Source organism: Pristiophorus japonicus, chromosome 17 (assembly GCF_044704955.1).
Source record: "Pristiophorus japonicus isolate sPriJap1 chromosome 17, sPriJap1.hap1, whole genome shotgun sequence".
NCBI classification, from domain to species: domain Eukaryota; kingdom Metazoa; phylum Chordata; class Chondrichthyes; family Pristiophoridae; genus Pristiophorus; species Pristiophorus japonicus.
In genome coordinates this window covers 107,721,509-107,738,084 of record NC_091993.1, presented here as the reverse complement: position 1 = coordinate 107,738,084, position 16,576 = coordinate 107,721,509, and the positions used below count along the sequence as shown (strand labels likewise).

Genomic DNA, 16,576 nt, shown 5'->3' with positions numbered 1-16,576 from the left:
TGATAGATATAACCTTGCAGTTCTGGTATCATCCTTGCAAATCGTTTTTGCAACCTCTCCAGTGTCACTATATCCTTCTGATAATATGGCAACCAGAACTATATACAGTACTCCAAATGTGATCTAACCAAGGGTCGATGCAAGTTTAGCATAACTTCTCTTTTAATTCTATCCCTCTAGAAATAAACCCGAGTGCTTGGTTTGCTTTTTTAATGGCCTTATTAATCTGCTCCTTTTGGTGATTTGTGTAATTTGTACTCCTAGATCCCTTTGCTCCTCTACCCCATTTAGATTTGTATTTTCCAAGTAAAATGTGATCTCATTTTTCTTACCAAAATGGAACACCTCACAATTATGTGTTGAAATGAATTTGCCAATTATATGCCCATTTTGCATATTTATTAAGGTTGTCTTATAATTTGTTCCCATCCGCCTCAGTGTTAACTGTCTCACCCCACACACTTTAGTGTTGTTCGCAAATTCAGAAATTGTGTTTCTTATTCCAAAGTCTAAATCATTAATATAAATTGTGAACAGTGGTCCCAACACTGCTTGTGAGACCCCACTTCCCACCTCCTGCCACTCTGAATAGCTGCCCTTTAACCCTACTCTGCTTTTTGTCTAGTAACCAGCTTGCCAATTTTGGTGGCATGGTAAGGCTTCTACTTTGAGGAATAACAATTGTAAAAAAGTAGTTAACCAGCAGAGATGGCCATGTCTTGTACATCACTGATCTTGTAGTATCAGCACGTGTACATTTTCCATTGCTGGATAATAACTGGTCAGGTTTTTACACAAGAATGTAAATGACACATGTTATGTTTAGTGAAGGCAGAGAGTAGACAGAGCAGCAACTCCTTCCAACTGATGAAGCCTGGCATGGTAGAGGAATCAAAAGCTTACCAATTGCTAAAAAGCGGAAGACTTGAGTGGTTGTTTGCTATTATATGCATTAGACAACTGCGAGTGTTTTTAAGATCAGCTTAAAATATTTCTTTTTTTAATATTGCAGGAAGGAATGGAGTTGCAGGAACATTTGTTGGTAAGTAGGAAAACTGGTAACACAAGCCTTTGTTTATACATTTACAAATTTCATCAATAGATTTTTTTTTTTAGTATGTACTGACAGTTGACCACTTCGGAATAAAATTATTTGAGACTCGCAACTTGAAATAACATTCCAAATATTCAAGCTAAGTATATAAATCTTCAATCTGGATGCTATTTTGAATTAGGCATTGGCATTTACTATCTAGCTGGACACTTTTTTGTTGTAATACCTAAAGAAGTTCTAATTGTATTGTGAACAGTTAGGGGAGAATTTTAACATGAAAAACATGGCTGGGTTGGGAGCATGGGGATAGTTAAAGTTTAAAAAAAAATCTAAATCCCGACGCCAACCTGCCTTCAACCCGCCCATTTTCAACTTTTACTTGTGGGGTGGGGCAGCTAACCCGCTTCCAGGAGGTGGGTTGGCATTTTAAATAAGATAATGAGGCCCTGAAGCCTCTGCTTGAACCTGCTGTGCAGGTTTAACTGCAGCCGACCAGAAATCCCAGAGCTCGGGATTCGAGGTAGCTGCAGCAAGACAAGCACAGCCTTGGGAAGCAATTCTTGTGGGCCGGGCGGAGTATGAGTGCTTCCTCCTAGCCACCGCCCCCCGCCCAGACTTGGTACCACCGTCTCCCCCCATCCCCACTTTTGAACCCAGCACTTACCTGTTGCTGTGGTGTCCTGTCCAGCCAGCATTCCCCGTCCGACTAGAAGCCTGTCGATCAGGCTGCCTTCCAGGTGGGCAACCAGCCCATGACGTAACACACATGCTGTGGACTCCACAGCGTGCGGAGAAACCCAGTCTTCCGGGTTTCCCACGGTATACCGCCCACACACAACCCCTCCCCCACTCCTGCCATGTCAGAGACTTCAAGGTCCAGCCCTTTGTATCCATTGGAAATAATTACAACAATAAATTGTTGATCCAAAAATATTTGCAAGAAAGATGCAAGTATTATTGCTGCAGTGGAATCGGGGCATTGCCAATTCCTCACTAGTGGATGTGGGAAAACAGAATTCTAAATAAGGTTCCAAGACTAAAGAGAGTTTCTGCACAATTTTATTACGTTAAACAGTAGCGGTTTACACAAGGGCAAGCACTATTTCTAGTTACTTACAAATGGAATATCCATCCGAAATTTCCCAAGAACCAAGGACTGCCTTGTGAGCTCTGAACGATAGGGTTTGCTATTGCCCCTTACAGGCTTCGCATACTTATAGTAAAAACTTTTTCAGATTTCCAGCATCCGCGGTATTTCGCTTTTATACAGTAAAATCTAATCTTTTGTATTATTACATATCCTAACTGTTCGTGTATATTAGGTCTGCTTCTCAATCTGATTAATCCAGTCTATAAGCCAAGGCCTCCAGATCCCAGCTCCATTGTCTTGTCTATCATATTCTTAAACCTCTTTCATTGGTCTTAGCTTCTGCACAATCCCAGGTCTGAGCTGATCTTCACTGTAATAGATAAAATCAACCTGCAGTACCTTTAACACCATGTGCTCTTTCCTTTATTTGAAACTGACTCAAACCAGCTCATTCTGGTTCTGCAATTCCTCACAAGATCTGTTTCTACGCAAACTCCTGCTGAATCTATAAATGCTTTGGTGATTTGCTATACCTGGATTCTGTATCTGTAGCAGTACCTTATCTCCTAGAGTACCATTACAAAGTATTAACAAAGTATTTACGGCACTGAAACAGGCCATTCGGCCCAACTGGTCCGTGCCAATGTTTATGCTCCACACGAGCCTACTCTCACCCTTCTTCATCGAAACCCAGCTTTATTTCTTTCTCACTCATGTGTTTCCCCTTAAATGTATCTATGCTATTCGTCTCAACTACTCCTTGTGATAGTGGGTTCCACATTCTAACCACTCTCTGGGTAAAGATGTTTCTTCTGAATTCCCTATTGGATTTATTAGTGACTCTCTTATATTTATGGCCCCCTGTTCTGGTCTCTTCCGCAAGTGGAAACATTTTCTCTACGTATACTCTACCAAACCCTTTCATAGTCTTGAAGACCTCTATCAGGTGACCCCTCAGCCTTCTCTTTTCTAGAGAATAGAGCCTCAGCCTGTGCAATCTTTCCTGATTTAATAACTTCAGTTCTGGTGTCATGCTCATAAATCTTTGCACCTTCTCCAGTGCCTCTATATCCTTTTTATAATATGGAGACTAGAACTGTTCACAGTGCTCCAAGTGTGCTCTAACCAAGGTTTTATGCAGGTTTGATTGCTTTTTTAAGGGCTTTATTAACCTGCTTCACTACTTTTAGTGATTTGTGTATCTGTACCCCCAGGTTCCTCTGTTCCTCTAGCCAATTTAGACACTTTGGCCGGAATTTTCACATTGAAGATTATGTGGGTTTGGGGCCGGGTCCGCTGTTAAAAGCACAGAAGTGTGCAGCGCGTTGGGAACTCGCCATCATCCCACCGACTTTTGCTTTTGACGGGCGCATTTCGAGTCCCGCTCAGGTGAGACGGGTAACCTCATTGAGGCACTTAACTACTCGTACACAGACCCTTAACAGCTTTTTTTAACAACACCAACTACTTGTATTTAAAAAGCGCCTTTAACTTAGTAAAACGTCCCAAGGTGCTTCACAGGAGTATTCTGACAAAATGTGACACCGAGCCACATAAGGAGAAATTAGGGCAGGTGACCAAAAGCTTGGTCAAAGAGGTAGGTTTTAAGAAATATCTTAAAGGAAGAGAGATTTAGGCAGGGAATTCCAGAGCTTGGAGCCTAGGCAACAGAAGGCTTGGCCACCAATAGTTGAGCAATTATAATCAGGGATGCTCAAGATGGCAGAATTATAGAAGCGCATATATCTCGGGGGTTTGTGGGGCTGGAAGAGATTAGAGATAGGATGGAGCGAGGCCATGGAGGGATTTGAAAACCAGGATGAGAATTTTGAAATCAAGGCGTTGCTTAACTAGGAGCCAATGTAGGTCAGCGAACATCGGGGGGAGATGGCTTAATGGGACTTATTGCGACTTAGGACGTGGGCAGCCGAGTTTTGGATGACCAAGTTTATGTAGAGTAGACTGTGGGAGGCTAACCAGGAGTGCAATGGATTAGTCAAGTCTAGAGGTAACCATGGCGTGGAATGAGGGTTTCAGCAGCAGATGAGCTGAGGCAAGGACGGAGCCGGATGATGTTATGGAGGTGGAAATAGGCGGTCTTAGTTATGCTACGGATTGGTGGTCGAAAGCTCATTTCAGTGTCAAATATGACACCAAGGTTGCGAACAGTGTGGTTCAGCCTCGGATCGATGTTAGGGAGAGGGATGGAGTCAGTGGCTAGTGAACGGAGTTTGTGACGGGGACCGAAAACCGTGGCTTCTGTCTTCCCAATATTAAATTGGAGAAAATGTCTCCCCATCCTGAACTGACAATTTAGACACTGGAGGGGGTCAAGAAAAGTGGTGGTGAGGTAGAGCTGGGTGTTGTCGGTGCACATGTGGAAGTTGTTGTATATGGAGAAAGAGTCAGACTGAACACTGTGAGCTCAAAGTAAAGTGTGACCTGAGTCTTTTATTGCAGGTCTCCAGAGCACCCGCCCCAGGTCTGAAAAACCAGGCGTTCCCAGGATGCAGCAGGCAGTTTTGGCAGCATATTTAATTGGAGGGATGAGGCTCCTACATCGCAGATCACATTGATTGCAACGGTTGCGCACAGCATGCTGCGTGAAGCTCCGACATGGAAATGACATTTGCTATTACAGTGCCCTTACAACTTCAGTGAGAATTTAATGGGGGCATTACTAGTTCAACTGTGTAAAACGCTCCATGCTATTGCCAGGCGGCGTCAAGCTAGAAGAAAGATTTTTGGCCATGTCGGCCCAAGGATGAGGAGTGATACGTCCTTACTACACAGTATAAATGCACACAAGGCCCATGCTTGAGAGGTCAGTCTGTGACCTGTCCTTTATTCCTTAGCACTCAAGTGATGAAGGTGGGTGGAGCTTCCCCTTTTATACCTGAAGGTCCAGGTTAGGAGTGTCTCCCACCTAGTGGTCATTGTTCTCACAGTGTACAACTTAGGTCAGATTATACATGGGTTACAATGCTGGTTGAATACATGACATCACCTCTCCCCCAAAGTCTTATTGGGATCACAGGTTGAGTCTCTCTGGTGGTTTACGCTCTCTTGTAGAGCGCCTGAGTTGGGGCTCCGGTTGTTGGGCGCTGGCCTGAGTGTCTGCTGTTTGCGGTGCCTCAGGCCTATCCAGACTGCCCACAGTGATTGGGCTCTCCTCCCTTTGGTTCAGGTGTTCGGTCACCTGTGGTGGAGTGAACTCTACATCATGTTCTTCCTCTGCTTCTTCTATGGGGTTGCTGAACCTCCTTTTTGTTTGATCCACATGTTTGCAGCAGATTTGTCCATTGGTAAATTTAACTACCAGAATCCTATTTCCCTCTTTGGCAATCAAAGTGCCTGCGAGCCATTTGGGCCCTGCAGCGTAGTTGAGGACAAAAACAGGATCATTTACATCAATACATTGCGCCCTCGCATTCCTGTCATGGTAGTCATTTTGTGGCTAGCGCCTGCTCTCGACAATTTCTTTCATGGTGGGGTGTATAAGGGATAGCCGCGTTTTGAGCGTCCTTTTCATTAGCAGCTCTGCAGGTGGAACCCCTGGAAGCGATTGTGGTTGGGATCTATAGGCCAACAGGAGGCATGATAAGCGCCTTTGTAGGGAACCCCCTTGGATTTTGAGCATCCCCTGTTTGATTATCTGCACTGCTCGTTCTGCCTGGCCGTTTGAGGCCGGCTTGAACGGTGCTGTTCTGACATGGTTAATTCCATTGCCTGCCATGAAGTCCTGGAATTCAGTGCTTGTGAAGCACGGGCCATTGTCGCTGACCAAGACGTCCGGTAGACCGTGGGCAGTGAACATTGCCCGTAGACTTTCTACCGTGGCAGAGGATGCGCTTGAATTAAAAATGTCACACTCGATCCATTTGGAGTAGGCGTCTACTACAACCAAAAACATTTTTCCCACTAAAGGACCTGCATAGTCCACATGGATGCGTGACCAAGGCTTGGCGGGCCATGGCCAGGGGCTAAGGGGGGCTTCCCTGGACACATTGCCCAGCTGGGCACACGTGTTGCATCTGCGAACACAACGTTCCAGATCTGCGTCTATCCCTGGCCACCAAACGTGTGATGTGGCAATTGCCTTCATCATGACAATGCCCGGGTGCTCATTGTGGAGTCCTCTGATGAACTCCTCTCTGCCCACCTGAGGCATGACTACGCGGTTTCCCCACAGTAGGCAATCGGCCTGAATCGAGAGTTCATCCCTGCGCCTGTGAAATGGTTTAAATTCCTCAGGGCATGCCCTGTACGTGGCTGCCCAGTCCCCATTCAGGATACATTTCTTGACTAGAGACAATAGCGGGTCTCTATTTGTCCAGACTTTAATCTGACGGGCTGTCATGGGTGAGCCTTCGCTTCCGAAAGCTTCAACAGCCATGACCATCTCAGCAGCATGCTCGGTAGCCCCCTCAGTGGTGGCTAGTGGGAGCCTGCTGAGTGCATCGGCGCAGTTTTCAGTGCCCGGTCTGTGCCGAATTGTATAGTCATAGGCGGCTAACGTGAGTGCCCACCTCTGTATGCGGGCCGATGCATTTGCATTTATGGCCTTGTTGTCGGCCAAAAGGGACGTTAGGGGTTTGTGATCTGTCTCCAGCTCAAATTTCCTGCCAAACAGGTACTGGTGCATTTTCTTTACCGCATATACACATGCGAGCGCCTCCTTTTCTACCATCCCGTAACCCCTTTCTGCCTGGGACAGACTCCTGGAGGCATAAGCTACCGGCTGTAACTGACCCTTGACATTGACGTGCTGCAACACACACCCGACACCATCGCACATTAACACAAGTTTCTTACATGGGTCGTATGGTGTTAACAGAGTGTTGGAACATAACAAATTGCGTGCTCTATTAAAAGCCCTTTCCTGGCTGTCCCCCCAGACCCATTCGCGACCTTTGCGTAGGAGCATATGTAACAGCTCTAGCAGCGTGCTCAATTTGGGAAGAAAGTTGCCAAAGTAGTTCAGGAGCCCCAGGAACGAACGCAGCTCCGTCGTGTTACGGGGCCTGGGTGCTCCCGGATAGCGTCGCAAAGAGGTCCTCCGCTCTCGGTAGCGGGTACTGGTCTTGGAGTGACACCCGATTGATGGTGGCCTTGTAATCACCACATATCCTGACTGAGCCATTCGCCTTGAGCACGGCACGATCGGGCTCGCCCAGTCACTGAATTCGACTGGCGAGATGATACCTTCCCTCAGCAGGCGGTCCAATTCGCCTTCTATCTTTTCCCGCATCATGTACAGCACCGCTCTGGCCTTGTGGTGTACTGGCCTGGCGTCCGAGTTTATGTGGATCACTACCTTGGCCCCCATGAAAGTGCCGATGCCAGGTTGAAATAATGAGCCAAATTTGTCCAGGACCTGTGAGCATGATACTCGCTCCACAGAGGAAATTGCATTGACATCGCTCCATTTCCAGTTCATGACAGCAAGCCAACTCCTCCCAGTAGTGCGGGACCGTCCCCGGGACAATCCAGAGTGGCAACCTGTTCTGCGAATCTTTGTGGGTCATGACTACCGTGGCGCTGCCTAGCACCGGAATGGTCTGCTTTGTGTAAGTCCGCAGCTGTGCGTCAATCGCCGATAATTTTGGCCTCCTGGCCTTGGACGCCCAAAACCTTTTGAACTGTTTGATACCCATCAGGGATTGGCTGGCCCCCGTGTCTAGCTCCATTGATATTGGAATGCCATTGAGGAGCACTTTCATCATTATTGATGGCGCCCTGGTGTATGAACTGTATACGTGCTCCACATGAACCCGCTGAACTTCAGCTTCCAGCGATTTCCCCCAGCGTTCATTTCTGCAATTTCTGCAGGTATTTTGCTCATCTCTGCAACTTCCGGCTGAGTGTGTGCCTCCACGCCTCCAACATGAGCTGCTGTTGGAAACAAAAGATCTCTTGCCAGTCGATCGTCCCTGACTGCCCCTGTGACTGACCTTGAGTGCGCCATTAACAGGTGTTGATGGCCCCATTACTGGCCGCATTGTCCCTTGCAATGGTGTGAATCGCCGTTCAACTTGCCATTGCCTCTGTCGAACTCCCCCTCTGGGTTCGACTACATGTTGGGGCATGCCCGACTGCCCTTGTCTGCCTGGAGAATTGTGTGCTGCTTTAACAATGTTGAATCTCTGTCCCAACCATTCCTGAACACAGTGTCTCTCGTCTGTTCTGCTAGTGGCCATGCTCGCGTGGTTTAAATCCCAGTTTCTCGTCGCCATTGATATGTCCTTACTATATATTATAAATGCACACGTCGCCATTGATATGTCCTTACTATATATTATAAATGCACACGAGGCCCATGCTTGAGAGAAGGTCAGTCTGTGACCTGTCCTTTATTTCTTAGCACTCAAGTGATGAAGGTGGGTGGAGCTTCCCCTTTTATACCTGAAGGTCCAGGTTAGGAGTGTCTCCCACCTAGTGGTCATTGTTCTCACAGTGTACAACTTAGGTCAGATTATACATGGGTTACAATGCTGGTTGAATACATGGCAAGGAGAGACCAAAGACATCGGAGAAGGAGGGCTTGGTCCCCCACAGCTTTACAGGCACCGATGCTCATACTTCCACCTCTCTAAGGAGCAGTTTGAGAGAAGGCTGCACTTCCAAAAGGAGGTCCTGTCAGAGATATGCCATGTCCTACAGGCAGACCAATGCCTGGAGCGCTCTGGAGGCAGCCTTCAATGCTCCCCTCACCAGGTATCCAAATTCATTGTGGTGTGCTGCATGTTGCACAACTTGGCCATCATGAGGGGCCTGGCATTGCCAGTGGGGATTGCATGAGGGAGGAGGATGACAAAGAGGAGCCTGGCGAGGCCCCCATTGGATAGCCACACCATCCACTGGGAAGGCAGTGTGGAGATGCTGCCGGACTAAAAGTCGCATGTCGCCAGCTCATAATTGAGCGGTTCTCCTAAATGGAGGAAACTGAGGGATGGAGCTAATTCTCAATCAATATATCTCCAGTCCAACAAGGAAGTAAGCAGTGTCAGATCTGGTTCTAGGAAAGAAGTAGGGCAAGTTGGAGATCATCCAGCTTTACAGTGACCACAACATCACCCCTGTGCTTTCTGAATTCCCGGTTAAACAACACCTTGATTTCAAAATTCTCATCGTTGTTAACAAATCACTCCATGGCCTTGCCCCTCCCTATCTCTAGAATCATTTCCAGCCTCACCACCCCACAGATGTCTGTGCTCCTCAAATTCTGCCCTCTTGAGCATCCCTCATTATAACTGCATAACCATCGGTGGCTGTGCCTTCAACTGTTTGGGCCCTAAGCTCTGGAACTCCCTCGCCAACCTCTCCGCTTCTCTACCACTCTTTCCTCCTTTAAAACGCTCCTTAAAACCTACCTCTTTAAGCAAGCTTTTGGTCACCTGTCTTAATTTCTTTTGTGGCTCGGTGTCAAATTTATCTTTTTTTCTTGTAACACTGCTGTGAAGCGCCTTGGGACATCTTACTATGTTAAAGGTGCTTTGTGAATAAATTATAGTTAATATAATTTGGTTTAACATCATTTAAAAAAAAATTTGTTCCAGGGAGGTGGGCCAGCACTTATTGCCCTTTAGACGGGGGTAATGAGCCGCTGTCTTGAACTGCTGCAGTTCATGTGGTGAAAGTACACTTTCACAGTGCTACTAGGGTGGGAATTCCAGGATTTTGAACCAACGACGATGTGACTTGGAGTGCAACATGGAGGTGGTGATGCTCCCATGTGCCTGCTGTCCTTGTCCTAGGCGGTAGAGGTTGCAGGTTTGGGAGCTGCTGTCGAAGAAGCCTTGGGGAGTTGCTGCAATGCATCTTGTAGGTGGTGGAAGGGGCGCCAATCAAGTTGGCTGCTTGTACTGGATGTTGGTGGAGCTGCACTCATCCAGGCAAGTGCAGAATATTCCATCACACTTGTTATATATGTAAACCTGTAAATACCTTGTTCAAACATAAAAACATAGAAAATAGATGCAGGAGTAGGACATTCGGCTCCTCGAGCCTGCACCACCATTCAATAAGATCATGGCTGATCATTCACCTCAATACCCCTTTCCTGCTTTCTCTCCATACCCCTTGATCCCTTTAGCCGTCAGGACCATATTTAACTCCCTCTTGAATATATCTAACGAACTGGCAATCACAACTCTCTGCGGTAGAGAATTCCACAGGTTAACAACGCTGAGTGAAGAAGTTTCTCCTCATCTTGGTCCTAAATAGCTTACCCCTTATCCTTAAACTGTGACCCCTGGTTCTGGACTTCCCCAACATCGGGAACATTCTTCCTGCATCTAACCTGTCCAATCTCATCAGAATTTTATATGTTTCTATGAGATCCCCCTCTCATTCTTCTAAACTCCAGTGAATACAGGCCCATTCGATCTAGTCTTTCCTCATATGTCTGTCCTACCATCCCAGGAATCAGTCTGGTGAACCTTTGCTGCACTCCCTCAATAGCAAGAACGTCCTTCCTCAGATTAGGAGACCAAAACTGAACACACTATTCCAGGTGAGGTCTCATCAAGGCCTTATACAACTGCATTAAGCCTTCCCTGCTCCTATACTCAAATTCCCTAGCTATGAAGACCAACATGCCATTTGATCACCAGAGGGCTGATCCCCTGGAGTCCCAAGGGATCCCACAATCCCTTGGGAGCACCTGTACTTAAAGCCTCACAGGCTGGAGAGGCACTCTGGAGACCTGCAATAAAAGACTACGGTCACACTTTACTTTGAGCTCACAGTATCTGGTCAGACTCTTTATTCATACACTACTTGTGCCTTGTAGATGGTGGAAAGGCCTTGGGGAGTTGGGAGGTGAGACACTTGCTGCAGAATACACAGCCTCTGACCTGCTCTTACAGCCACAGTATTTATGTGGTTGGTCCAGTTATGTTTCTGGTCAATGATGACACGCCCCCCCCCCTTCCCCCTACCCCCCAGGATGTTGATAGTGGAGGATTTGGCAATGGTAATGTCGTTGAGTGTCAAGGGATGGTGGTTGGGCCTCTTGGAGATAGTCATTGCCTGGCACTTATGTGGTGCAAATTTTCCTTGCCACCTATCTGTCCAAGCCTCAATGTCATCCAGGTCATGCTGCATGTGGGCATGGACTGCTTCATAATGTGAGAGTTGCAAATGGCACTGAACACTGCAATCATCAGCCAACATCCCCACTTCTGACCTTATGATGGCGGAAAGGCCATTGACGAAGCAGCTGAAAATGGTTGGGGGCCTAGGACGCTGCCCTGAGGAACTCTGCAGCGATGTTTTGGGGCTGATTCCCATTGACTTCAATTTTATGAGAGCTCCTTGATGCCACGCTCAGTCAAATGCTGCCTTGATGTCCAGGGCAGTTACTCTCACCTCAGCTCTGGAATTAAGCTCTTTTGTCCATGTTTGGACCAAGGCTGCAATGAGGTCTCTGAGCCGATTGGTCCTGGCGGAATCCAAACTCAGCATCGGTGAGCAGGTTATTGGTGAGTAAGTGCTGATAGCCCTGTCGATGACCCCTTCCATCACTTTGCTGATGATTGAGAGTAGATTGATGGGACGATACTTGGCTGGATTGGATTTGTCCTGCTTTATATGGACATGACATACCTGGGCAGTTTTCCACATTGTCGGGTAGATGCCAGTGTTGTAGCTGTACTGGAACAGTTTGGCTGGAGGTGAGGCTAGTTCTAGAGCACAGGTTTTTAGGACAGCTGATTTCAGTGATTTTAAGAAGGGACGTAGCACAGGTAGATTGGAAAAGGTGATTGCAGGGTAAAGCAGTTACTGAGCAATGGAGGGCATTCAGGGGAAGAGATGTTTCAAGTACATACTAGGCATATTCCTTTAAACGGAAAATATAGATAATCTAAAGCTTAATGTGCCCTGGATGACACAGTAAATAAAAGTTCAAATAAAGCACCAAAAGAATGCTAATGACAAATGTCAGGAGAAAGATTCAGTTAATAACCAGGAAGATTATGGAAACTTCAGGAGGGAATTGAAAATTTTAATATGGGAGGTAAAGAGAGGTTATGAGAAAAGATTAGCAGGCAACTTTGAATTGAACTCTAAAACATTTTGTAGAGATCTTGGGCTAAAAATTCCAGTGGGCCAAAAAGTTGCTAGTGCCATCCCGGGCTGCAGTTATCAGCCGCCGAAATTAATCGCGCAGGTGGCCCCGTTTATATTTGTGCTGCCTACTGTTTAACATCAGCACAGCGTTAAACTTACCGTGTAAGGCTGGTTTGTGGGCGCAACTCAGCAGGAGGCCCAATACAGCGTGGCCTTCGTGTCCCTGGAGCAAGAATGGCATTCAGCGAAAACTTTATTTTAGAAAGTAGTGTTGGCCCCTTACAGGGGAACTGCTTTCTAAAACGGAAAAAAATTAAAATCATTTATAAAAAAAATAGTTTTTAAGTCCTTGCAGCTGAATTGTCTTCTGGAAAAATGAACATTTAAAAATAAGTTGCAAGTGGGAGATTTCAGCTCTTAAAGCTAAATTGCCTTCCACACCTAAAATAATGGTAAAAGTGCTTTAGCACGAACCTAAATGGCTGAATAGCCAGGGAAGGGGCACCCAGGGTCTCGCATGCAGTACTCCAGCTATGTGTAGGGGATGAACACTGTAAGAGAGCTCCTCCACCCATAAGGGGACAGGAGGTCCACTAAAAAGAAAGGTGTGAAACTAGATTGCCAAGACCGTCACTGCCAGCAGTGTCGTCCACCCGACGATCTGGCTCCAGTGTCCTCAGACCACTGATCAAGGTTAGTGAATGCATCATCAAAAGATGTCTCCTACCAACTGCACCAATTGCATGATCTCCCTCCTCCCCATCCCATCATCACTCATCAACCTACAATCTTTACCAAACACAAGGCACGCCAGTTCCTAGCGTCACCTCACCCCCTTGGAGGAGACGGTGCTGTTTATTCCTGGCAGGCGCATGGCTGAGCCCTTGGCCAGTGGCAGGGCTGAATGGGTGCAAGTTATTGGTAGCCTCACACGTTGTTCTCCTTCTCATAGGCAGCTCTTGCTTTCCCACCCTCCTCTCCTGTTATGTATTTGCCCCCTTGCAACCTGTATTACACTACCACCAGAGGGCCTACCTGTTGTAGTCCCAAAGGATCGCAGCATCCCTTGGGAGCCCGGTATATAAGCAGGCCACCCACGAGATACCTGCACTCTAGAGTCTTATTAAAGGAGCTAAGGTTACACTTGCTCATTGTACACAGTACTCGGTTTCATCCTTTATTATGAGCTTATCAATTGGCAACGAGGTAATGAACAACCGCGCGAAAATGCAAAAAACAGTTGGTATCCTGGAGAAGTTCTCAGAAGGGGACGATTGGGAGGCCTTCGTGGAGAGACTCGGCCAATACTTTGTGGCCAACGAGCTGGAAGGGGACGAGAACGCTACCAAACGAAGGGCGATCCTCCTAACTGTGGGGCAACAACCTATGACCTCATGAAGAATCTCCTAGTTCTGGCAAAATCAACAGTTAAATCCTATGAAGAATTGTGTACACTGGTCCGGAAGCATATAAATCCTAAGGAAAGCGTTTTGATGACAAGATATCGGTTCTACACGTGTCAATGGTTGGAGGGCCAGGAAGTGGCGAGCTATGTCGCCGAACTAAGGCGCCTCGCAGGACATTGCGAATGTGAGGGATTCCTGGAACAAATGCTTAGAGACTTTTTTGTACTGGGCATTGGCCATGAGGTAATCCTTCGCAAATTGTTGATTGTTGAAACTCCGAATCTAAGTAAAGCCATAACGATAGCCCAGGCATTTACGTCCACCAGCAACAACACCAAACAGATTTCGCAGAAGTGCAAAGACGAAATGTCCCTGCAGGCAGACTGTCTATTGTGGGGCAATCGCGTGGTCTTGCCCAAGAAAAGCAGAGATACGTTCATTTGTGAACTGCACAGCACCCACCCAGGCATTGTAATGATGAAAGCCATAGCTAGATCCCATGTATGGTGGCCCGGCATCGACTCTGATTTAGTCATGCGTGCGCCAGTGCAACATTTGCTATCAGCTGAGCAATGCACCCAGAGGCAGCGCTAAGTTTGTGGTCGTGGCCCTCCAAACCATGGTCGAGGATCCACGTGGACTATGCGGGCTCATTTCTAGGCAAAATGTTTTTGGTTGTCGTGGACGCTTACTCAAAATGGATTGAATGTGCGATAATGTCTGTAAGCACATCCACGGCCACTATTGAAAGCCTACGAGCCATGTTTGCCACGCACGGCCTGCCTGATGTCCTGGTCAGTGACAGTGGACCATGTTTCACCAGTGCTGAATTCAAGGAATTTATAACCTGCAACAGGATCAAGCACGTCACATCTCTGCCCCGTTCAAGTCCACATCCAACAGTCAGGCAGAAAGTGCAGTTCAGACCATCAAGCAAAGATTGAAACATGTGTCGGAAGGCTCCCTGCAGACCCGGCTGTCCTGAGTGCTGCTCAGCTACTGCACCAGACCCCATTCATTCACTGGAGGTCCCCCAGCCGAGCTGCTCATGAAAAGGGCGCTCAAAACAAGGCTCTCTCTTGTCCACCCTGATCTCCATGATCACGTGGAGGGCAGGCGGCATCAACAAAGTGTGTACCATGACCGCGCAAATTTGTCACGCGATATTGAGATCAATGATCCTGTGTTTGTACTCAATTATGGAAATGGTCCCAAATGGCTTGCTGCATGGTCACAGCCAAAGAGGGGAATAGGTTGTTTCAGGTCAAATTGGCCAATGGACTAACGTGCCGAAAACATTTGGACCAAATCAAATTGCGGTTCACCAACAGCTACGAACAAACCGAAGAAGACACCACCAACTTTGACCTTCCAATACACACACAAGTGGCAACTGACATGGTTGACCACGAATCCGAACTCACCATCCCCAGCAGCCCGGCAAGGCCGACTGCCTAGCAGCCCAGTGAAGAACTAACTAACTTGCCCACACCTGCATTTGTACCGAGACGATCGACAAAGGAGCGAAAAGCGCCAGATCATCTCACCTTGTAAATAAGTGTACTATTGACTTCACAGGGGAGTAATGTTATGTATTTGACCCCTTGCAACCTGTATTACACTACCACCAGAGGGCCCACCTGTTGGAGTCCCAAGGGATCTCAGCATCCCTTGGGAACACAGTATATAAGCAGGCCACCCACAAGGTACCTGCACTCTGGAGTCTCATTAAAGGAACTAAGGTCACACTTGCTCATTATACGGCGGCAGACTAGGAAAAGGGGAGGTGCAACAAGACCTGGGTGTCATGGTTCATCAGTCACTGAAAGTGGGCACGCAGGTACAGCAGGCGGTAAAGAAGGCAAATGGTATGTTGGCCTTCATAGCTCGGGGATTTGAATATAGAAGCAGGAAGGTCTTAATGCAGTTGTACAGGGCCTTAGTGAGGCCTCACCTGGAATATTGTGTTCAGTTTTGGTCTCCTAGTCTGAGGAAGGACGTTCTTGCTATTGAGGGAATGCAGCGAAGGTTTACCAGACTGATTCCAGGGATGGCTGGGCTGTCATATGAGGAGAGACTGGATCAACTGGGCCTTTATTCACTGGAGTTTAGAAGGATGAGAGGGGATCTCATAGAAACATAAAAGATTCTGACGGGACTGGACAGGTTAGATGCAGGAAGAATGTTTCCGATGTTGGGGAAGTCCAGAACCAGGGGACATAGTCTTAGGATAAGGGGTAGGCCATTTAGGACTGAGATGAGGAGAAACTTTTTCCCTGAGAGAGTTGTTAACCTGTGGAATTCCCTGCCGCAGAGAGTTGTTGATGCCAGTTCACTGGAAATATTCAAGAGGGAGTTAGATATGGCTCTTACGGTTAAGGGGATCAAGGGGTATGGAGAGAAAGCAGGAAAAGGATACTGAAGGAATGATCAGCCTTGATCTTATTGAATGGTGGTGCAGGCTCGAAGGGCCGAATGGCCTACTCCTGCACCTATTTTCTATGTTTCTATACACAGTATTCAGTTTCATCCTTTATTATGAGCTTATCACCTACCACAACTCCACCCTTGTGTCTTACTCCTTTCTACACCCAAGAAACCCAGCCTGCCAGCCAGCGGTTGACCAAGAGAAGCGAGAGGAGAGTGAAGAAGAAACACCGTCACTCGATTTGACACTGCCCAGCCACCAGTTCCTCGAGGTCATCCTGCAAGTCCATCTACAGTGTCCCCCACAGAAAGTCAGCAGCCTTCCACCAACCATGTTGCAGCCACTGCATAAGCTGTCCGTGACATCAGTAGGATAGGCAAAGACACAAAACAGACCCTAAGGGAATGCACAAGGGTGATTAATTGTTTTCTTGATGTCCTATTTGATGCATATATGGATGAAGTTGGATTGGAAAATTTGTTTTCTGGTGGCTTGTATTTCAGTATTGTGGCCAAGAGGACACT

At 47.1% G+C, this 16,576-nt stretch overlaps 1 protein-coding gene across 8 annotated transcripts in view; it reads left to right on the top strand.

Annotated features, from left to right (window-relative positions):
- Positions 1-16,576, top strand: part of LOC139227891 (C4b-binding protein alpha chain-like) — a 252,040-nt gene that overhangs the window by 213,689 nt on the left and 21,775 nt on the right. For 6 of the 8 annotated variants that reach the window (XM_070859024.1, XM_070859020.1, XM_070859018.1 and 3 more), the window contains one exon: positions 1,013-1,042. In XM_070859024.1, coding sequence (XP_070715125.1) covers positions 1,013-1,042 — 30 coding nt within the window. Of the gene's footprint in view, positions 1-1,012; positions 1,043-3,358; positions 3,534-4,604; positions 4,782-16,576 lie in introns of those variants that run through there. The other 2 variants (XR_011587484.1, XR_011587483.1) reach the window with 2 other exon arrangements.